The sequence below is a fragment of the Ambystoma mexicanum genome, chromosome 2q, assembly GCF_040938575.1.
Source record: "Ambystoma mexicanum isolate Mex_15411 chromosome 2q, UKY_AmexF1_1, whole genome shotgun sequence".
NCBI classification, from domain to species: Eukaryota; Metazoa; Chordata; class Amphibia; order Caudata; family Ambystomatidae; genus Ambystoma; species Ambystoma mexicanum.
In genome coordinates, this window is record NC_090924.1 from 1,011,879,731 (window position 1) to 1,011,904,480 (window position 24,750).

At 43.0% G+C, this 24,750-nt stretch overlaps 1 protein-coding gene across 1 annotated transcript in view; it reads left to right on the forward strand.

Moving 5' to 3' along the window:
* LOC138569908 (macrophage mannose receptor 1-like) overlaps positions 1 to 24,750 on the forward strand; it is a 745,141-nt gene that overhangs the window by 553,225 nt on the left and 167,166 nt on the right. Inside the window, exons 21-22 of the mRNA XM_069648337.1 lie at positions 1,280 to 1,394; positions 21,570 to 21,736. Of these exons, the coding sequence (XP_069504438.1) occupies positions 1,280 to 1,394; positions 21,570 to 21,736 (282 nt within the window). The remainder of the gene's footprint in view (positions 1 to 1,279; positions 1,395 to 21,569; positions 21,737 to 24,750) is intronic.

A 24,750-nucleotide genomic window follows, 5' to 3' on the forward strand; every position in this document is an offset into this window, starting at 1 on the left:
TTATAATGCAATACAGGAGCCTAGCCTCTAAGCACGGGACGGGATTTCAAATCTGTGTTGTTCTGTGTTGTCTTGTTTCCAAGACAAATGTGTTGCCTCTGAGTTATCCTCCCAGCACGTAGAAACGTTGGTTTGTTGTTTGTGGTTTGGTTTTACGCAAGTGTGTTTTAAGATTTCTAAAACTGAGTAAACAGATTACCAAGAAAGGTCTTAATCGAGAGCAAGGGAGTTAAGGAAAAAGAATAATTAATACATGGGTTGCTAATCTCTTTCTACCTAACAAGAACAAACAAAAAAAACAAGCATTGACAATGCCAACAGTGTTGGCTTTTGTGTAGGCCATAGTGAAATAACTGACCGTTGATGGTAGCAGCTGCAAAATGGTGCGAATTCCCGGACATATAATAACAGTGCATGGCAAATGCCTAATACTTATACACAAGCCAAATCTGTTGGTTTTACCAATGTTTGTTTTTAACAGGATTTCAATGAAGGACACGCAGAGTGTTCATAAATTGAGTGGCTGAAGGCAGACCTGGGGCAGACCTGGTTGAGATATTTGTATTACACCAGCAGCGCCTTTATAGCTCCAATTAAGTCATTAACCTTCAGAAAACTGCTTTTAAAAAAACACTGTCTGGCCCATCAAGTTCAAAGTTTGGATCTAAGCATTGATACATTTTGCTGAAATAGATCCTAGGAGGATGTGTTTTGGGCAGGAAGGGGCAGGAGGTGGGTGGGAAAGGGTGTAGGGGTTAACATGGTCATGGGCAGTTAATGAGTAGGTAAATCATCAAACAATACTGACAAGCGTTGTACCCCTCCTCATATGCCTTGTCTGCCTAGTTGTATTCTAATGCAATAGTTTTGGCTTATAAATGGTGCTAAAGTGCCACCTAATAGCAATACTGAAATGAATACGAATGGGAAAATGGCACTTCTAACCTGGAAGCATTCATTGGATTGTGAGCAGAAGATAGCCAACAATTCTGTCAAAAAATGAAAAAAGAGGATGGCAAGAACAGCTTGATCAAGTGAGGGGGGCATGTGACAAAACAGGAAAGTGAGTGCACTTTAGGATAGCTTCCTGATAAAACAGGGGGCCCGAACATGAAGGAAACAATGTACTGATCTCTCGTCTGTGTGCTTAGAAATAGGAGCTAACTAAGAAACTGAAATAAAACTTTGCCCCATAATTTACCCACCGTTTCAACGTAAAAAACGTCAATTACATTATTTTGCGAAAATTGATTAAGCTCACGTGTCAATTCATTTCTAGTGTTACAGGATTTTTGGCAAGGAAGATGACGGCATACTTGCCTGGGCTGCTGCAAGAAAACAATGCATTGACCTTAATGCCAACCTTGCAACCATCAACAGTGAGGATGTGCAAGGTAAGACCATTGGTACATACTGAAAGTGGTGTCAGGAAAGCTATGCAAATGAAGAGTGATTGTGGCTTTTATTAAATTACTATACAATATACCGTATAGAAATCACTCGACTCCTATAGGATGGGGTGGACAGACTGCAATGCAGGTCGACCAACGAGGAGGGAAAAGCTGCAGCATGCTTTTACAGTCTTCAGCAGAAACCCACAGTGCTCTTAGCCAGTAACAGAGACACTACAAGAGGTCCCTTTTTTGGATATGTCATCTGTGCGTAGTCAGTGTATGATGGGGTGGGTAAGGTGTGCGTGTGTATGCATGTGTGTCTGTGTCGTTGTGTGCATGAGTCTCTATTTCAAAAGAGTGATACATGTTTCCATGTCTATGATGTCGTAATTAATTGGAAATTGTATTGGCATCATTCTTGTGTATCTTGGGTAATAATCTTGTTACTTGTTATATATGCAATACCTGCTTACACAATGTTGCCTCTTTGTAGAGCTCTACGTAGCAGGTGTTACAAACACTCAGCTCATTGATATTCATTTATTAACCCCAGAAAGATAAAAGGCCAACTAAACTATCCCAAGATCTTCGCCATTTTAACCTGGGACTCCCTGCTTACAGTTTACACAATTCTTAAGTTATGGCTGCATGTGGTGGTGTACTAGGACTAAACCTGGTATTACCAATAATCATCTGAATCCTAATGTCCTAAACAACTTGAAAATGTGCACAATTGTGTGCATGCTGTATGTAGTGTGCACAGCAATCGATGCATACGTGTAAAAGTATCAATTTAAAAGTGATACAAATTTAATTCATTTTGTTCTCGTGAATGCAATTAACTATCTATAGATTAAAAATATATAATGGAGCAGTGCAACTTGTGCACCAATTCATACTAATGACAGCAGCAATGCAATTGTTGACACCAAAGCATTTTATATTCATAGTGATGAGTCGAGTAGGACAGCCTTTGAGACACAGGCATACTTTGCATATGTTTACAAAAGAAAGAATGGGTGATTAGGTGTCTTGCATCGGTTTGTGTCGGGTTCCTGCTTGATGGACTCAGCCCCGAATATAAGAGTTAATTACCCTTCTGTTGTACACATTCTTATTAAATAGAGAATTGAAAATTACCGTTTTATAGATTTACGAGCAAAAAGTACCCGATCTCCGAACAGGTACTGTGGACAGACAAGACAACACTCTCATCAATTGTTGAAAATCAATGATCCTGTAGGTCGCTCTTCCGTTCGCTTATCACTTGATGTGCTTTACACTCTGAAGTAAAATGCACCGAGAGTGGATGTTTGTGGCTGGCTGACATACCCCGGAGCAGACATTGGGGGTAGGCGAGAGTCAGTGTGCTGCTGAATACTGGGACCTACTGTGCTCTTTCCCCACCTGTTGCCGCACCCTGGCAAGGTGCAGTTCGTTGCTGTGCATTGCGATGCCAATGTCCCATAAACCATGTTCTTCTACGACCACATTGATGTTTCAATGATTTCAGGCAACCGTCTCATGTATGAAGTTGCTGAAATCCGAGAAAAGGGGTGGGGTGTCGAAATATCATGTAGCCAGTAATGTCCGGATGGTCCTAACAGGCAACTATGCAATATTTGGTGCAGATTGGTGAAATCGTGTTGAATTGTATAAGGAACAACACTTCGACAAGCCACACACCCACAAAAATTTTTTGACTTCTGCTGAAATCCGGGTAATGGTGTGGGGCATCCAAATGACATGTAGCCAGTATTGTCCAGAGGATCCTAACAGGTAACTATGCAACATTTGATGCAGATTGGTGAAACCGTGTGGAACTGTATAAGGAACAATGCTTTGCCACAAACCCAGCCACCCAAAAATGTTCACTTTTATAAATATATAGATAGATAATTCATAATTACATCATCAGTACACCTATACTATTTGTACTAAACATATGGTACTTGTGTCAACGTATACCACTTGTACCAAATGATGCTTCTGGTACCTTGTACCAAACGTATACCACTTGTGCCAACACTGTTTCACGTATGAGCTCTTTCTCAGGGAACTACAGTTAATAGTGAATCAAAGATTCACACAACAGTGACCTGATAATGACGTCCCATACATTTTGCCAAATTAGTTTTGACAATATTATCTTGACTTTACAATCTCTAAATGAGTTGGCATGTCACCATTAAAGGTCAAAATTATAACCTTGTGCTGCAAAGTCTGAATCAGACAAAATTAGAGGGCTTATGTGGATCAATTTTTTTCAGTGCCAGGAGGACCTGTAACTCACCAACCTGAGCTGATGTATCCCCTACATGTTTTGTTTGAGTATCCTGGCGTTTAAACTCATTGTTATGGTTGAATCACAGGCAGCAGAATACTAGGAGTGTGTCCCAACTGCTGGAACACCACTTCCATCACAGTATAGTGTGTTTTCAAACATCCAAAGTGGGATGTCAGGTACTGCTGCATCTGCTTCTGGTTTTAGAAGCCATTCCAGTTCATACATTTATAGTAGTTCTGGTTTATAGTGATATTTTATGTCTTGTGCTGTGTCATGGCACATTGAACCCATCTGGAGTGTAGTGCCTTCACACTTACAATACTAGAGTGTGTAGCTGCTTCTAACTGCACTAATGGTGTGTTTATGTGCACAAGCTAAGGTGTGTTCTTCTGCACTATCATTTGCACCACAGCCAGAGTCTTTTCTTCTGGAGCAAATTTCAGCTCTGGAATTGTATAGACATGTGAATGGTATACTATGGGTGTTGTCTCTCCATGGTTACATACTACATATGTAAAAGCTTTTGAACCAGGAAATAGTATCACCTCAAGTATGACCGGTAACTCTTTAAGTGCCTCTAGGAATTGTGGATCAAGTCCCCTTTCCCCATTCGGATAATGAATACCCCACACATATGATTTCTCTATGGGCTATTTTAGATTTCTTGTAGCCGTTAGGTGCAAGTGTCCTAATGATTGAGTCCACCTTCTCTAAGCGTTCATTCAAGTCATCATCTGTGTAGTATATGTCATCCACATATGTCCAGCATATCTGTATGCCTTCTAAGAGGAATTGTATTCTACTAGAAAATAGCGCAGGACTGCTTTTGTACCCGTGTGGGAAGCTTGTGAAGAAAACCTGTTTCCCCTTAAATGTTATAGCTGTGTATGTATAGCTCTGTGAATACAAAGGTTGTTCCAAAACATCCATTCTGCAGATCCAATGCAGTCTTATATTTGTATCTCTGTATGTTACTCAGAAGGTCTGAACCATGCATGTTCTGTACAGCCTCTGTGCATGTATTGGCATTTCATATCCTAAAGTCAATTACCGGTTGGTATGATCCACCTGGTTTGGACACTGGAAGTAATGCTCTATTGCAGGGGCGTGCCTGTTGTCTCAGAACCCCTTGGTCTAATAACTGATCCAAAATTATTTTCAAATGTGCCATAGCCTGTGCTTTGATTGGATATTGTCTCTGAGGCTTTGGTGTTGCAAACACTGGCATTTTATGTGGAGGGCAGACTATGGGCCTCATTCCGAGGTTGGAAGTAGCCATGGTGCTATTTGCACCATGGCTAACCCCTTACCACATACCAGGTCTGGGTTCCCTGAATGGGGAATTACCAGGCTATTCTAACGTTGGAGGGCCCGGTAATTCCTCATTCAAGGAACCCGAACCCGGTACTTCCCCATTCCCATTCGAGCCCCCTTAGGGCTCAATGGGAATGGGGACCATGCTGATAACTTCATTATTAGCATGCTGGTCCTTTAGCGGCTCCCACTAAGGGCGCCTGGAAAAACCAGCCGCCCTTAGCGGGACCCGCTAAAGGACCTCATAATGCGGCGGTAAGGGGTTAACGACACCGGCACCATTACCGGCGCTGTTAGCCCCTTACCGCCAACCTCGGAATGAGGCCCTATGTCATGTCCCACATGGTTCTCGTATAACGGTGCTGCTCTTAAAACAGCCCATGAGGCTGCATAGAAGTTCACTGCATTTTCCCCAACTTCATCTGAAAAAGATGGTTTCATTATGTCTTCCCCCTAGGGCTTTCCCTGACATATAGCCTGGGCCAATGATGTTCTCCAAAAAGGCCATCTTGTGTTATATGTAAATTAGACCAAAAAAGTGTCTCTATTTCCTTTGATGTTTCCCTTCAAGTTGAATTGTAACTATACAAACATCAATGTGCTCAAGCACGTCTCCTGTGGGGGTAATAACCTCCACGTTTTGATTAGTAGAGATGTGATGTAAAAGCTTCTTGTGTGTTTCTTTGAATATGGAGCCTTGCATACTAGAATCCAATTGTACCACTAGCCAGTCCCTTGGATCTTAAGTCACTGGTGTTTATCATTTGAATCTAGTTTAGAGCTTCTGCCATTGTCAACTCTTAAAGCAGCATTTTGCTTCCTTTCTCCTTTCTTCTCCTCCCTCCTGGTGGGCTTCTGCTCTCCCTTGGGTTCCGAGCCCTGTTTCTTCTTTTTCTGTAAGGGAGAAGAAGGATAGCCTTCATCTTTGTATCTTTGTGGTTGACTAAGCTGTGTCTTATCCTTTAACTAATAGGTACTCTTTTCACCACTTCTGTCCTTGTAGGGTCTCATAACCTAACCAGCTTCATGCCTAGGGCTTGCACTGTCTCTTGCTACAGATATTGTCCTTCTAGGAAAGGTCTCCCTTTCTTCTTTGGCAGGGGGCATACTGGAAACCTGTGTCCTTCCCTTTCTGCCTCTAACTGAGAAGGCATTTCTACCTAGTTCCTGTCTGATACCAGTGGTACTAGTAGGTGGTGCCATTCTTGAATAATTATTCTCACCTAATTCCTTCCTTTGCCCTTCCCCGGGGATTCTACCCGGTTGATCTCTGACTAGGAACCTGTAAGTAGCTGTCAAAATGGGACCAAACTGGAGTGTCCTTTCTCGGTCACTGGGCAATACTGCTAGGTGTCTGAAGACTTCTAACCTCACTGAATGAAGGGCATGAGTAATCCCTCTATCATGAAATAATTGCCCCACCTATTGCTAGTGCTAAACTCATTGCTGATTCTGCTCTCTGGGAGTTCAATATCTCTTCCAGAATGGAGGTCAGTGCCATAATTAAACAAGTCCCAATTAAATAAGGTATAACCAACTATACACTGAAACTAAACTATCAGAGTGTTCCATAGGTGGATTACAACCTGTTGGCATTATAATTGCTAAAGCCATCAGCCTCTGCTGAGGAGTGACTTGACGGTAGGGTGCCTCTAGCTGGCTCAGTTTATCTAGAAATGTCCTCCTGTCTTTTGGGGCAGGTGCCTTATAAGGCTTTGAGGGTCTGGAATGGAAGTGTCCCTTCCTCCCCTACTATCACTGGTCCGGGTGCTGCTGGTGCAGTTCCAAGGCTCTATATTCTACAGCTTGAGCGCGGACAGTGTCAAAATGTCTCACCAGAATGTCATAGTGCTCCCTGGTATATGCATAGTTTGCCTCCCTATTTGGGGGGAACCTAATGATGCGTTCTAAGGTTACCCCTTTCATAGCAAAAGGATCATATCCTGCCCTTGCAGTGGGATATCTTAAGGCCCCTTGAAACCACTTCTGGTGGTCTACCTGCTGCAAGCCTAAATCAGAATACCAATAGGTTTCCCCTGACAATCCAACAGGCACTCCCACTGCAAATTTGGTGTTGACATCTATAACACTGCTTTCCTGTAACTACCTGGTTACTTCCTGGTGGCTGTTTACAGGTATTGGGGCATCAATGTGTGGGTTAGCCATTCTACATAGCCCTCCTCCTTTCTTGGATCTGTCGGCAGACTTTGACCTTGTGGACCACCAAATCCTGTGTCAACACTTCTCCTTGGCAGCTCATTTCTCTACGGAAGCAATCGCCTAGATCTCCTCCTTTCTGACACCAACAGATCTATGAGAGTTTTCTCAGCCACCACCTCGGCCCCTCCATCCTCTGTCTCCTGTGGTGTTCCCCGAGGCTCTTGTGTTTCACCTACTCTGTACAATATGTTTACCAAGCACCTTTTTGACCTCCTAGATTACCTGGGCATATCCTACACAAACTATGCAGATGATACACAACTCCTCCTGCCCTTCATGGATAACTACGCTACTGACTTAATCACGCTGCATTCAGTCTACCAAACCATCCAGGCCTGGATGGCTTTCCACATGTTATGCCTCAATGATGATAAGATGGAAATTCTCTTGGTTGGCTCACAAACCCTACTCATTAAACTTGACAGAGCCTATAAATCCTTCGTCATCGATCGAATCACCAAACCAGTTTCAGGTGATGTCAAGACCTTAGGTGTCTACCTAGACTCCACCCTGTCTCTAACTAGGCAGATCAGAGCCATTGCATCATCTGCTGCATACACCACCAAGTTAATTAATGCCTTTAGACTCTTTCTTTCTACAGACAACTGCCTCACCATTGCCTGTGCGCTCATTGGATGCAGGCTGGATTATTGTAACACCTTATTTACAGGCACCTCTGCTCTTAACATCAGGAAATTACAGATCATACAGAACAATGCTCTTAGGGCTGCAGTGAACATCCCGAGACGAGAGCACATCCCAGTCACCAGAAGAAGTGCGCAATGGCTTCCAATTCGTGAGTGCATTATTTTCAAAACACTAGCCAGCACCATCAAATGCCCATCGAGCACAGCCCCAAGGTACCTCTCGCAAAAGCTTACAAAAGTGCAATCAGCAAGACCCACCCGTACTTCCAATACTTACCGCCTTACCACCCCAGGATTTAGACTACTGAGATTGGGGCCTGAGTTTTCAAGTCATTGGACTTCATTACACGTTAGGCGGAAAGGGTTTACCGGTACCGGTAAGGGCACAGGTACCGGTAAACCCTTACCGCCTTACTACGAGTTCCCTTTGCGGGACCCGACCTTAACGGCTGGTTTTACCAGCCGTTAAAGTAGGGTGCCGCAAAGGGACCTCGTGCTAATTACGGTACCGCAATTTGCGGTACCGTAATTAGCTCCTTCCCCATTCCCATTATGCCCTATGGGGGCAAAAGTGGGAATGGGGAAGTGCCTTGGTGAATGGGGAATTACCGCCCCCGCTCACCTTGGAGTAGGGCGGTAATTCCGCCATCCACCAAGGCGGACACGGTAAAATACCGGCGGCAACCATGGCGCTAATAGCACCATAGTTACCGCCTACCGTGTAATGAGGTCCATTGCCACTAAGAATAGGAACGCACTACCACTGGAACTAAGATCAGAACAATCATACTGGGTCTTCTGCAAACAAACAAATCTGTTTTTTGCATTTAACGGCTTCACATGTTGCTTAACCTATGTAACCAGTGCCTTGAAGCCTCTGGGTTTAGAGCACTTTATAAATGGAAAAATAAATAAATAAAAAATATATCTTAGCTAGATAGCTGTTAAAAATACTTGCTTGAAATGACAACCTGCTCTTCACTAGAGTGTGATTTAAGCTATTTATTCTACACCCTGCTCTTCACTAGAGCGTATATTATTATTTGTATCGCCAGGCCTGTAGCAACCCCGTAATCCCTCTTCAGAAGCTGAGTAGGGAGAATCATTTTAGGGTGTAGGAGAGGGCGAGCAATGTCCTGCCACGGTCACCAAAGTAACGTGATTCTTACTACCCCTATCTCCAGAGCCCTTCCTCTACACCTAGGGGAGTGTCCAGGACCCTTCCTCCCCCAGCAGGGGCTGTGGTAGGAACAGAGATAGGAAAAACATATACCTGTCACTTTGCATCAGCAAAGAGAGTAAGCAACAACCCCCTGCAGTGAGAGGCTGCTCTCATTCATCAGCACAGGAGAGGTTTACTAATGTCATATTATTTTCGATTGATAGTCCACTGCTCATAGCTTCCAGTAACACTCTGTGTGTATTAAAGACATGCAACATCTATAATATTATAATAATATCTTGTGTTCCAATTACCATATTATGTTAATTGTTTCTCCCCTCCCCCTTATTCCTCTGCCCCTCTCCGCTCCCTCCTCACCTTTGCAATATTGTAAATTGTTCCTTATACTGTTTTCGAGTTGTGATACAATTACCATCTTATGCTTGTTGTATTTCTTCGTGTTCTTAAGTAAAGCACTTTGGATTAACGGGCTATATAAATTCAATAAAATACAAAAAATATTACATTAATACACAGTACACTTAAATAGATGCCCCACACATCATGCTCACATTCAAAACGTTTCAGACAAATTTCTCAGTAATGAAAACTCAATACATTTTTCTTACACTCTCACGAATAATGTAAATGTTTTAATTATGAGAAACAAGTAATAAAGAAGCATTGCTACTATCATGGTCACTACATAAAACTGTCACGCTTACTCCGTGGCGCTTGTGGAACGCATGAAGGCTGCAGCGCCATTAGAATGTGCTGCTTCTTCCACTATGTTTCCGTGTTGTGGCTCTAGTCTTTTCTCCCCACTGGTGTTTTCGTTTTCCTTTTTAGCCACGCCCTGTGTTTTCCACGCTGCGTTGCAACCCTTTGCTTTGTTTCTGGGTTTACGCGCTATGCTTTTGCTTGTGCTTTCTACAGAATTTGCCTTCGGTTCTGTACTGCTCTCTACCTCTGTTTTCTTTTCATTGGGCTTTCCAATTACCCCCTCCTTCTGTACTTTTTTACCATCCCGTGGCTCGCGGCTCCAGGGTTTTCGTTTGCCTTTGGTCACGGTTTCCTCCACTCTACTTCCGGGTTTCGTCCCGCTTTGCCTTATATTGGTTTTTCCGTCTTTTCTATCCACCTGGGATCCTTCCAATTCTTACCTCTTTCTACCGTCCGCTTTCTTGTCCTCAAGTTCTATTGCTTTCCTGCTGCCTCGCCCCTTTGATGATTCTCGTTGTATCTGTCTTTCCATTTTCATCCTGGTCCTGTGCTCTCTTCTGATCCTTCCTGTTCTCCGGCGGTGGATGTTTCCTGCATTTCACTGCTACGTCTGCAGCTGTGACCCCCAGTATCCTCTAGGCTCACCTTTTCCTGGGGTGACAAGCTAACCTGGACATTTTGCTTCTGCCTTCTTACCAGACCTCCACTTCCCACATAGGAACCTTCTATTGGACACTCCAACATCACTCTACAACCTTCCTGCCGCACCAATATGTCTATCTGAGAGGTTGCCGCTCTCGGGAAGGGGTCCTCTGCCTGCCAATTTGGAAACGGTGGTAGAGTGGCTTCTATCCGAGGGCGGCCCTACCTCGTCAGTAAAAAACATCTGAGTCGAAGAAGGAAAGGGAAACCATGCGCGACATCTTCAGAAGACACAGGTGAGGAGGAAGGGGATCTTGGATTCAGTGACAACCAGAAGGTCGCAGCCAAACCTTACGTGCCTGACAAAAACACACTTAACATGCAAATAGTCATTAATGAATTAGAAGCAATAATCGTCATGGTCTCTACGTCTACTCAAGACAAAGACTAATCAACCTTCTCAGAGATATCATAGCCACCTTAAAAACAACATGTCTCGCCAGGTTTTTCTAGGCAACCTCACATATCTTGCTAGGCAATCATCACAGAAGCACGTGCCCTTTCAATACCTCAATATCTTTCTCAATGTGATATCAATGATGGGTAAAACCTCTCATGCTCACGATTTGTAGAAGGTAGGGAGATGAGGGCTGGAGAAGACTGACTGCCTGGAGCCATCTGCACAATCCAAGAAAAAATTCAAAAATATCAGCAACCACCTATCAAATCACCAAGGTCTTTTCATCAAAATGCAGGAAAATAGCAAACAATGCTTCAAAAATAGTCAATGTGATTTGGGGTCAACAATAGTGCTAGCATCAGCCAATTAGTTCATAGCTGGTCAGCGGATTTGTGTTGGGTGGAAGCTCATTCAAAAATAATAGTTCTGCTCAAAAGTATTTGGGGTCTCAAATGCCTCAAAAAAGCCAAAAATCCCATTTAGTGGCTTCAAAAGGTAGGCTAGAAAAATTATAGGACTGGGCCCCCTCCCTTCTTCATAGAAGATAATGCCCACAGTGCGTCTCCTTCTGGATGGTCCTTCCAGCCTTCCGCCTGCCTCCTGTTTTCATCTGACAACTCCTGTCTGGTCCGTGCACAGCTAATCTCCTGCCTTTCCTTCTGAAGTCAGCCCTTTTATACTTCTCTGAGCAAGAGCTGTGAACTCCCCTTATTAGCATAACATCTAACAGAAGCAAAAAGCCGTTTAGACCATCGGCCCAAAAAGCTGTTCAGCTTACTGATCCAGTATCAGTGTACACCATCTTTTCAGGGAAGCAAAATGTGCGTTTCTGCTAAAAGGAAGGCCGATGCATATTGCTGAAACCTTTCATCGAATGCTGTCTTTATCACACGTCAGCTAGAAGCTTTTCAGGAAGTGCTGTAGTTCTTGTAGTTGTTTCAATTATTGCCATTTCAGTTTTATTTTCTATAACCAAGGCACTTCCAAGAAATGTGGGAATACAGTCAGTGACTTGCTTTATGCGGAGTACCCGCAAGCACCACAACAAAGACAAGGTCTGGCGTGTAGCCTGGAAATTAAAATTCAACGTCATTCTCTGCATTTATTTGTGGATCCTACTCATTGCCTGAATGTATCAAATGCATTACATTAGGTGCCCATGTTAATGACGACATGTCTGGGAATTATGCTCAGACAGTATACCCCAAGCATGGTTAAAACTAAAAATACATAACAACCCTGCTTGGGTGTCCAAAGTTCTATTCTCCCTTATGGGTCTACCCACCCTGCTGGATACACCCTTGATGCCATCATTTATTCTGACCTGCCGCTCACCAACCCTCTCTCCGCCCCTCTCTCATGGTCAGATCACTCTTTTCTCTCCTCCCATTTGGGTCCTCTCGGCCCCCTGATCAAGCCTCTCCCAGCCTATTTCACGGACATCCGTCCGATGAAATGAGTGTCAGTTGCTGCATTAGCCCATACCTCATCACCCTCCCACTCCCGCTGACTCTCTCATTGACTCCGCCCTCGACAATCTTCATCTCGCCATCATTAACATGCTTGACATTCTTGCCCCTGTCATGAGGAGCCGCCTGAGTGCTGCTTTCAAACGCAAGTGCAGAGCTGCAGAGCAGAAGTGGTGGACCTCAAGCTCATCCTCTGATAAACTGGCCTTTTGCCTTCTCCAAAGGCAATATCGTCTCTCTATCCACTCCAAGAAGAGAGCTGACATACCGGTTTACATCGCTGGAGCCTTTAAAACTCGGCTAACCTCTTTCAAATCTACAAGGATCTAGCCAATCCATCTGCTGTCTCTACTTCACCTATCCTGTCTCACGCCCTCTGCACTATACTGGCCACCCATTTCTCTGCTAAAACTCAAGACATCCTACTTAGTTCTCTTCTCCCTCCTCCACCTCTCTACCTGACACCCCACTGCCACCCACTACCCCTTCCCCACCCGCCCACACCCTCTCCTCCTTCTCTCCAGTCACCCTGGACACAGTCACTAGAGTAGTCTGCTCTATGAAGGTCTCATCCAAACAGATCTCTCCCTGTTCTTCCAGAACTATCAAGGACAATATCTGCTCCCTCGCTCGTGGTCCCACTTATTTCTGCAATCACTCTCTTGCATATGGTTCTTTCCCTTCCTCTCTCAAGCACTCCCTTGTGCAACCCCTTTTAAAAAGCCATCTGCTGACCCCTCTTGTCCAGCCAACTACCGTCCGATGTCTATCACTCCCTTCCTTGTGAAACTTCTGAAAAAATTGGTCTTCCCCCAACTGACCCAACACACTGAACTCGCTAGTTGCTTACGTAACCATCAATCTGGATTTGGAGCATCCAGAGGCACAGAAACTTCTCTCCTGAACACCTGTGAAGCACTTCTTGCTAATTCTGACTCTATCCCCCTATTCTCATTGGCCTCTTTTCTGCCTTCAACAATGTTAACCACTCCATACTCTGGCACTGGAGTGGTTGACCTCCTTCCTCACCGATCGCCAGTACCAGTTGATCCTTGACCCTTTCTCCTCCTCCATCACTACCTCTGGTGTTTCTCTATGCTCTCATCTACGTTGCTCCTCTTGCACATTTGATCACCTCCTTCCCTCACTTCCAGTACTATGCAGATGACAACCAACTTTTCTTCAAATTCCCTTCTTCTTCTCCTCCCACCTCCTCTGTTATCCCAGACTGCTTATCCACCATCCAGTCTTGGTGCACCTCTAATGACCTCTGCCTCAAAGCCAGCAAAACAGAGATCCTTCCTATCAGGACTCCTGCCCCTATTTCCCCCTGCTCTCTGGCCACCCACTATGGGCTCTCCTCCCTCTCCTGACTCTTAACACCAAAAATCTTGGAGTCTTGTTCGACTCATCTCTTTCCTTCACTCCTCATATTTTGGACCTTGCCAGGAAGGCCCACTTTCAACTTCACCTCCATAGAGGTATTCTCCCTTTCCACACTTTTCCCCAGAAACTCAATGTCTCTAGAGCTCAGGTTTTCTCCAGGCTGGACTACTGCAACAGCCTCTTCCTTAATCTACATTCTTCTTCTCTCTGCCCTCTCCAAATAATCCAGAATAGGGCTGCATGACTTATCCTTGGCCTCAAGCCCAGGGACCGTTTCTCACCAGCCCTAATGTCTCTCCACTGGCTTCCGATTGCAGCACGAATCAAGTTCAAATCTCTCTGCATCATCCACAAGGCTGTCTGGGGACTGGGGCCATGCTATCTGCAACTTGCTCTCATTAAATACTCTCCTTCTATATACCTACGATTCTCCGGCTCCAAGTCTCTGCTGGTCAAACGCTTCACCAAACAGAGAGCTGATGGCAGATCTCTTTCCTCGGCTGGCTCTCTCCTTTGGAACAGCCTCCCTCTCCCCCTCTGTCTTGAGCCTGATCTCAATTTCTGCAAGCTCCTCGAGACTCTACTCTTCTCCTCCTCCTTCCCTCACTCCCTTCCTTGCTAACTCCCCTCAGTAGCTGACATTGGCGGCAAGGTACGTTTTGAGTCCTACCAGGTCCTAACCCTCTGCCCAATCACCTTCAGCATCCGTCCCCTTACACTTGCCTTCAGGCCCTAACCTGCCTGCGGTGCTGCCATAGGCTGGCACTTGTTTGATTTGGTGGCTGGCAACCCCTCCCTGGGCTGTCTCCGCCTTGCCCTTTTTAAAAAAACATGTTTTAATTTGTTTATTTATTAAGTGCCGAATGCCTGCACGTATCGGGGCACTACACAAAACATAGAAACAAAAACAATCCAGAATGACATAACAACATAGATCTGCATACTAACAAGGGCATGTTTTAGTCAATAAAAGGGTAACAAAATCTAATCAATTATAGGTTTTAAATTCGAGGAGCCTTTAGGTGAATAGTGACACATCCTACTATTACACAATCCCTATTTTCCCGGTTGCACCAATTGTCTATTACCATTCTACGAAGCATCTTCAAATCTGAGTTTCCTGGCCCTCCAGGAAACATAGATGTGTGAGAAACACGAAATTGCTGGTCGTAGAACCATACAAATATTAGCAATTAAAGGACCTAAAGGCAGACCTAAAGTAGGCCTATTAACATCAATCCGACATCCATGGATTGGAGAGGACACCATTTGGTCTGCTGACATGGTATTAGCAACTTATTTGCACTGCGAATACACAAAGACACCAACCATAGTGATCATAAATATATATAATCCCCCAATGGAAAATACAATAAAATTAACTTTCAGACTGTGGCTCGTATATATGAGGAATGTGAACCTAAAATTCCGATTATTCTGGTGGTTGATTTTAATGCAATTATATGGGAGTTGTGGAAGACAATAAGGACGTTGGCCCAGTCAAACCGCCAGTATCAAATCGACAGGGGGTTACCTGGGGCAAGCTTCTACAAACCCACAATTTAAAACTATTAAATGGAAATTCCCTAAGTGATGCAAATAGAAGTCCAACCAGAATAAGTGGAAAATCAATGATGACCATAGACTATATAATAGGGGTGTCACGGTATTAGTTTTATGATGGTACGATAACCTTCTTGCCAAATGACGGTATATCATGGTTATCGCGGTATAGCAGGTGGAGTTAACTAATCTTAACAAATATTTTCTAAAAGGTCATAAATTGTCAGATTTATCATCACAAACAAAACCAGGTACACAGGGCCAGAATTGGGCTTTTCAACATACTTTCCACTGAAATGCCATCCCTTGCTTCCACCAAACACACGTGTGAAGAGGAGGAGGGCATTGTGGGGGGAGCCCTGCTGCGACTGGCAAAGCAAACTGAATAGCTTTTCTTAAGTGGTCATTTAGGCTTTTAGCTCCCCCATTGGCTACTGGTGAAGATGAACATGTTGCCATCTTGATAACCTGCATGCCACAGATCAAGGGAGGTTGATGGTAGTATACGCTTGTGCGCATACGCACACACGCTCTCTTTACTTTACAGCCTTTAGTTTACTTGCGGGCCAAAAGGTGTTCAGTAATCACGGACATGTTACCCTTTGGTATGGCAGCAGGGAATACCCACAGAGCTGAGTGAATTTCGCAGTGTGACTTATTATATGTAAATTCAATGATGGAACCAGGGAAATCCCCCATTGTCATATGTTTAGCAAACAATATCCATTATAAATATATAAATCCCAAAGCCGCCATCCCAAAGTAAACCCTTTTCCTTCTTGGCACTGTATTTATTCTTCCTATTGCTAACATATTGATTTTATGTCAGGCATGTGTGGTTTATGGAATGGCATTAAAAACTGCTCCAACTGAAACTACTTGGCAGACGGCACATCCAACAGTGCAAGACCAAGACTGTGCAGCACTTGCTTACTGCAGCCTTTCCAAATCAGATTGAAAAGCACACTTAACGGTATAAACGGTATACCGGTATAAACAATGTGACGGTTATTATTGTTCAATTAAGTGGTTCACGGTATCTTTAACGGTATACCGTTATACCGTTACATCCCGACTATATAATTATTAATGAAAGTGCGAACACATTTTTCCTGGACATGGCTGTGGGAATTAGGGACGAAAGTGACCATTTACCACTGTATCTACTGTTAACATTAAGGGATAGAAATGAGAATGAGTATGAGAAGAATGGAAATATACACATAACAATAGTGGAAACCGCAATAAATGGAATCTGGTAAAACTTGAAAAGACCAATGCTATTGCAGACCTAGAACTTAGTGCTTTTATTGAAAACATTCAGGCCAATGACTCCCCAATACTTGATGCATTTGAACAAGTCACAGAAGAGATCAAGACAAATCTTCTCCAGAAGTGAACCTATACCTCCATGAGTGAAAGATGAAATTTAAAACATGAACACACAGATTTGATAAAGAAATTCACGAAGCTAAGAGAAGGTTAAGAGTAACTATAATTCAGCTCAGAAATGCAAAGGGTGTTGATGCTAATGTCAGAATACAAGTAGCAAAGACACATTATAGGCAGTGGTTATGGCGTCATAGAAAGGAGAAAAATAATGAAACATGGAAAAACCTGCAGATGACAAGGACAAACAATAATTAAGGGGTATGATCAATAATAAATGGAACAAAAAATAAGGTATTACCCATCAATAGTGTGAGTGAGCAAGAGTGGGTAGCACATATGACTAAAACACTTGGTGCATATGATCCGCTTGATGTTTCTTTAGAGTTAGCTTAAACTCCATGGGAATGTACTGCATGGTGTCAGAACATAATAAGATAATACACACCCTACCAGCATCATGTGCGTCAGGCCCTGATGGCACATGCAATGATTTACTAAAACTATCATCTGATAAATGGGCTGAAGCATTAGAGATACTTTTTATATGGATTGGCAAACATATGGAAGTGTCAAATCATGGCAAGAAAGTTCAATACTACCCATACATAATAAAGGTTGCTTCGAAAAACCCTAACCATTATAGAATGCTTGCAATGCTTGAAATCCCAGCAAAATATTTTGATAAAGTGTTGCTTAGTGACTTGAATAAATGGATAACTGATAAGCAAATTCTTCCATCGAATCAATCTGGATTTCAATCTGGATTTTTCTCAAAATCCTCACCATTACATAACATTGCGATTCTAACATCATCAATATAATATGCATGGAATAGTAGAAAATTGCCATTGTATGGTGCTTTTGTTGATTTTAGCTCTGCTTTTGATGCTATGTTATGTAACAAACTGTGGGAACAGTTGATACAGTGAGATATACCAGCAGGGTTATTATCCATGTTACAACATTTATATAGTAACACCTCTGTGAGAGTAAGATTGGACGGGGAAGGGAAGGTCTCCTGCTTGGTTTCCACTAGTCGTGGAGTCAAGCAGGAGTCAAGCAGGGATGGAACTTAGCCGCAACCCTCAGTGCCTCTTAGTACAATTTTAACTGATGATGTTAGAATTGGCACCTTGAAGGTGGGATGGCTTGGATACGCTGATGACCTCCTGCTTGTGGACTATACCCCAGGAGGTCTTCAGCGGAAGTTAACCGTGTTAGATAGGTATGCAGCTAGAAATGGCTTAGAAATGTGTCTGAGTAAAACAAAGGTGATGGCATTCGTGAGTAAAACTGTACAACGAAGCCAGAAAAAAATTGAGGTGGAATCTTGCAAATCAAAATGTTGAATTAGTAACTCATATAGATACTTGGGAGTCACCATTGATCAGAATTTGAATTGCAAACAACACTGGTGCGAGACGAAAAGGAAATGCATGAATATAACAATGAAACATAGTCACTTTATTGGAAATCAATGCAGATTTTCCTTAAATACAGTATTGATGTTATATTCTGCAAAAGTGACTCCATGCTTATTATATTGTGCTGAGATTTAGGGCAAAAAGTATAAGGTGGAACTAAGTAGATTTGATGGAAAACTTTTAAAAGTTCTACTTGGGCTCCCTAAATCGTTATCTATTGAATATATCAAATTAGAATGTGACCTGATGTGTATTGTCAACATTCTAGAATACAAAAATGCAATGTTATACACCATGCTACTGTACTAGACAATGCAACAATGATTGTAGATTTAATGCAGACTTTTGAGACCATTGAGAAAAATGTAGTTCTACATACGCTAACGTACCTTAAGAAGACGTACATAAAATGGTCTAAATAAAATGAATCCATTTGATTGAGATACTCGGTCCCTAGAATTTCTCACTTACTACAGTAGAAAAAAAAAGGATTCTATAACCAGAGGGTTAATGGGTACTTCAGAACACATATAGCCAGTTGTTATCTGTGTATTTTGAATGGGCTCGTTTATTTTCTCAGGTTGGCAGTCCATCTGGCAGAAATTATCCACTTTAACTGAAATCTGCGATACCAAAGTTGGAAAAGGGTTATCAGTTTGGCAGGGCTGATCCAACTTCACTGGGCGAAAAGTCTTGGCATAATTATACAATAAATCCAACCATTTACAAAAGTCAGAGACGTTGTTATAAATGTTCAATTTCTTAGCAATGTTAATCTTAACTCACGTCCATTGATCTGAAGAGAAATGCTCCTGTGGACTTCTCTCTGAGATGTAAAGAGAGTCCATGTCTCAAGGGTAGCCCCAATCTCCATTACTCCTAACAGGCATGTTACAATTGAGGAAGCTGCCCTGGGGCTCTCATTATTCATAGAAATATTTTCAACATTAATAACTCTCAGATTGTTTACTTGACAGGGAAGCTCATTACACTCATTGTCTGGATCAGTGGGCTCAATAGGAGTATCATTATTCCCCATGCATAATCTCTGCCTCTTGGGCGCACTCAGCGCTAGAACGTCAGCTAAGCGATCCCAGTTTGATACTGGAGAAACAGTCACAGTTACAGAATTAAGCACAGCAATATCAGAGTCCTGCTTAGAGGAGGTCAGGACAGGCTTGTAAATTGTTAAATAAGACAACTGATTTTTACGCAAAGAATTATTTTACGAGGCAGGCATGATGAACTGAGGCAGGCGCAGCACTCGTTGGCACTTGTAAACAGCGCAGATTAATGAGACGTAAATGAGGCGTGCTAATGAAGCATGACTCTCCGGCACTCACAAAGGAGAAAATACCTGAAGGCTCTTTAGCTTCCAACCAAGGCAGAATGAGTGCTCCACCAGAGCAAGAGTCCCACAGAGTACAAACAGACAGGCACCGAAGACACCCGCCTGCCGAGCACGCTGCACGCTGCATACATACAGCATGAGTGCACTGAAATGCCAAAAATCCTCCAGCCACAGCAGCCAGCTCCGTCGCACAGCGTGAAGCAGCAGAAACAGAGGAACCGTGGAAAGGACCCAACGGTCTGGAAAGGGAAAGTCAAGCAGCTCCACGACAGAAGTTGCGATCGCTTCTGACGTTCTGGCAAATCAATCTTACCTGTTCTCTGCAATTAGCTCTAAGACACTTCCCACCCCTTTGGGGTCCCCCCTGCACTTAACCCCCTCCCCTCGCCCCCTTTTCTATACACTTGCATGCTCTAAATGTCACAAGACCTCGTAGGACTGTTGTGTTTTGTTTATTTATTGTTTTTATTCAGTGGGCCTCATTCCGAGTACGGTGCTAAGCAATGGCGCTATTAACGCCTTGGTTGACGCCGTACCCGGACCGGCAGCGCCTTGGTGGATGGCGGAATCACCGCCCCATTCCAAGGTTGGCGGGGCGGTGATTCCCCATTCTCCAAGGCTCTTCCCCATTCCCGAATGAGCCCCCATAGGGCTCAATGGGAATGGGGAAGATGCAAATAACGGTGACCGTTCATTACGGTCACCGTTATTGGCTTGGAGGCCCCTTTGCGCCCTCGACTTTAACACCTGCTCAAAGCAGGCGTTAAGGGCGAGGGCGCAGAGGGAACTCGGAGTATGGCGGTAAGGGATTACCGCCACCGGTCTCGTTACCGGTGGCCGCTATCCCTTACCGCCATACTCGGAATGAGGCCCATTGTCTTGATTTCTCCCTTCTTCCCTTCTTGTGGTGTGGCATTGGATTTGGCTTGAAGAATTAGAAAATGTGTACAGTCTGTGGCATATTAGTATCACCACTATTTCCCTTCAACCACCACATTTCTCATGAATCCCTGTACAATGTCAATTTACGATTCTGTGGAACCTATTTAATGTGTTTGGCGTGTTCTGTGTGAACGTGGGCCATCATCAGGTAGGGCGCTGCGTCCATTGTAGTAATAAGTCAAATACAGTTGTTGGTAACAGTGCAGATACAATATTAGCATATGAAGTTACATGGACAGGTTTATGGTACTCTGTGATTGGCAGGTTCAGGTTGAGTGGCAGTATTTATAACCATAGCCTGGTGGTGTTTTAAAGGATATCTGGCACAGCCCATGTCACATGTCATTCTAGCAAACCTTTGGTTCTGCAGCACCATGTGGCATGTTTGCCGGAGCGTTCATCTTGCGAGAGATAAGTGCCAAGGGAATCTTCCTCCTGTTCGGCAGAGTCTTGCCCTGTAGGCTTTTATAAGGCAGGCGTTTTCCTTTAGGATTTCATCCACAACGACCTGCAGCTCCTCACTGCTTACCGGGGATGGACTGCATATCAAAAGACATGTTTTGCAAAGTGTCCCAATATCAAAATATGCTGGAAGCTTTGTAACAAATTATTTACTTTATTCCCGCTCAAAAGGGCCCCACATGGAAATCTCCAGAGTTTCATGTAGGCCAATCGACAACTGCTGCTTACGCTAATGGCCAACGGTGGTCGTGCAAAAAAATAAATATATAGTGCTGTTTCCATGCAAAGACTGCTGTGGTCATGCTGCAACACTTTTCGAAACACCACACTGCTCCTGTTATGGTAGTGCATGCACGGTTAGTGCACATGCCCTAATAGATCATTTACAACTTTACACCCTGCCAGTGTTGCTCCTGTTAGTGCAGCAGAAGCCCAAGAGTACTAATCGCCATTCACCACCTTGCTCTCATTGTACCCACAGCACCGCTTCATCGGTGCAATGAAGCTCTCTTTGGTGTATTGCACAATACCACTCCATTAATTTGCTTTGATGCAATGAAGATTACTTTGGCATGGACCGCTGGGGAGATAAAGTGGATAATCATTGGTTAAATAGCTGTATCGACAGTAAAATTCTGCATTCTGTGTTTTATAACCAATATTTAAGATTGTCCACTTCTCCAATTAATTCTAGTCTATACACAGACAATTAATTTATATGTTTCTTTCAGACTTCCTCTTCTACCATTTAAACGAAGTGCACGTCAGCATCTGGATTGGACTCAATGATATCAACGCTGAAGATAAGTACCTCTGGACAGATGGAAGCGGAGTCTACTTTACAAATTGGGCTGATGGTTTCCCAGGAAACTATATGATGTACAGGTCAAGTTATGATGTAAGAGTATAACATCAACCTTATACGTTTGCTGTCCATTGACTCTTATTATAATTATTCTTTTATAACACGCTTAATACCAAAGAGTGGTTTTAAGCGCGGGATCGGGATTCGCGCCTGTGTTGCGCTGCATTGTTTTGCTTCCAGGACAAATGTGTTGCCCCTGAGCTATCCTTCCTCCCCTAACTGGCTATTCTTTTAACAGTGGCATCTTTAAATCTTATAATGAAGAGGAAGTGATGTCATCATATGGTTAATGAGAGATGCACACTTAAATGTTTCATGCTTATTAGCAAATTAGGGCTAGTGTCACATAAAATGTGCAGCAGCGGATTGCAATTTTGCGTTGCCATTTGTCTGCCTTAACAACCCGTCCCTCTTACCCCCGTAGTAAAGGAAAATTCAAAATTATAATGAATTGTTCTTTTATAACGCGCTTAATGCCAGAGACCAGTTTCTAAGCGCAAGACCGGGATTCAAAACTGTGTTGCTATGCGTGGTCTTGTTTCCAAGACAAACGCCTTGACCACTGCCATATGTAAAAGGGATTAAGTCTCATACTATGCGTTCACTAATGCTACACATTTTTAGCTATTCTTCTAATTAGTCTACTAAGCTATCCTCCCAGTCCTCACTGCGTTGGCAATAACCGTTTGTCACACAAGGGTTTATGATTTTCAGTACATGTTCGCAGGTAGAGGACCGGAACTGCCCCTCCCTGCCCGAGGCATTCTTTTACAATATGTTGCTGTCGACAGGTCTCCTCAAATTCTCTCAGACTTATGATTACTAAAATGGGATGGACCATCAACAAACAAGACTACTTATGTTGCAAGCAGGGTTGTTGAGCAGACAGCTATCTTCATGTACCCTCTTGAAAAATGCCAGTGGTGGGGCCTTTTCTTAGACTGAAGTTGATGTGGGTATCATAGGAGGTATTTTTGATTGTATGGTCATTGGTGCAAATAATGAGTTAATGAGGGCCTAAACCCATAATAAATACTGATTCATGTCACATCATGATTAGTAAATAACAAGGATATTACTAACCTCAAAATCTACTATTAAAATGAAGACTACAAAACAAATATATCTGCTTCATATTTTTGAAATTGTAAAATGCCACTGAATTGTATTGTTTAACCCCTAAAGTACAATTGCATTGAACTACCCTTTGAGAACTACCTTCTCGTTATTCCTCCCCAGTTATCCTTACCCTCTACAACGTTGCTTGTGCTTTATACACTAAAGTGTTTGCAGCAAGGAACCATGAGGCTACCACTGTCCTTGGTCTTCACGCTCTCCAACAACTGTCAATCCCAACCCCCAAAATGTACTTCCTACTTTTTTCAAGTCGACATTTTGGTAGGTTGTTCATTTTTGGTCCACTTTTCTGATTGGATTTTTGGTTTGGTGAAGATGCTGCCAAAGAGACATCTGAGTCAGGGTCTGTTGCTCCTTTTATTACCCGGCAAGTTAAAGACACTAGGCAAAGCAACATCTAAATATATCAAGCACAACCTCAAATGGCCAAATGTTGCCAGGATCTGCCTGCGACATACTAAGGTAGAACCTCATGCGTGCAGATACTGTCCTAGCTAAATCACCCAACAATGCCTTCATATGCCTAGTATAACCAATATGTTTACACTCTAGGCTATTTTCTGAGTGAATATTTTCCAGAGGGAGGGAAATAAACACATCCTGGGGCTTAAAAAGTAAAACAGGCACCAGATCCACAGATCTTGTGACTTAATAGGTTTACTAGAACAATAGGTTCTCTGAGCATATTTACTTTTCAGAAGTAGGAGCAGAATTAATGTTTCTGCAGTTAAAAAGTACTTTTCACTTACAAATAATGTATAGTTTAGTTAAAGGAAATGACTGCATATTTAATTTGCATCCATTAATACAAAGCATATATTAAGCAGTGTCACCTCACAACGCGCGATGCAACACCATAGTGCTGCTACTTCATTTTGCTAGTTTAGCACTGCTGGCCATTAGAGTCCACCTGTTAAAGAAAATACAGCTCACGCTGCCTCCAACTCCTCCTGTCAGGTCCCTTTTCTCATGTCACATGTTCAGGCAGGCATGAAAGGCAGAGCCTTGTGAAGAATGCAGCAGTAATCACTGCCCCTTCAAAAGGGTAAAAGTGATGGTAAGCACCAGTGTTTTTAGAGGAAGTCATGACATGGCGCCCCTATACATGTGGAAGCTATTATAGTACAGGTGGATGCTGCATCATGCCCATGGTATCAGTTAAGTTCAGATTCGGTGGGCTTCTTTTGCTTACAGTGTAGCCAAAGGAAAGGATATGAGCATTAACTGAATTGAATGAAATATTTGAAAAATGCCTTGGGGGTTCCACATACTAATCGCTCTAATGGTTGCCTTTATAATCTGCCTAGTTACTTACCTTTGAACAACCATATACACTCTACTTAGACTCTAACTCTATATTTACGTTTGCATTATCAATATATTATTTCTTCATTGCCAACTTTAAACAGATCCATTTAATCTGCCCATATACCATACACGCATGCTCTATGCCATACAAACTACCTAGTCTGCATATCCGTTTTTGATATTCGTCTATGAATGAATCTTATATTGTCTTGTTTATAGATACCAGTATTTTCCAATGACATTAAAAATGAAAAGATGGTAAGATAGTTCAATAGACTGTAGCATCTTCTCTAAAGACCTGTGCATAACGGGACTGTTCTGATCTTAAATCCCAGCAAATAAAGTCAGCCTTCTATCCTTTCGATGTCAATAACATGAGCATCATAGAGTTGAGAAGTAGTAGAATCTGTCATTACAGTGCTTTGAGACTTTGGTGATGAGGCAATACATATGCAACAAGTTACTATCAATCATTAATCTGTTATTTTAGAGTATGAAAAACTATGGCATTCATGCCTGCTCAGGAGGGCGGAATGGGTGGTAACAGCACGCCAACCCCAGGTAAGCTAGGTCCGTGTAAAGCAAAAGCCTCAGCTCAGACA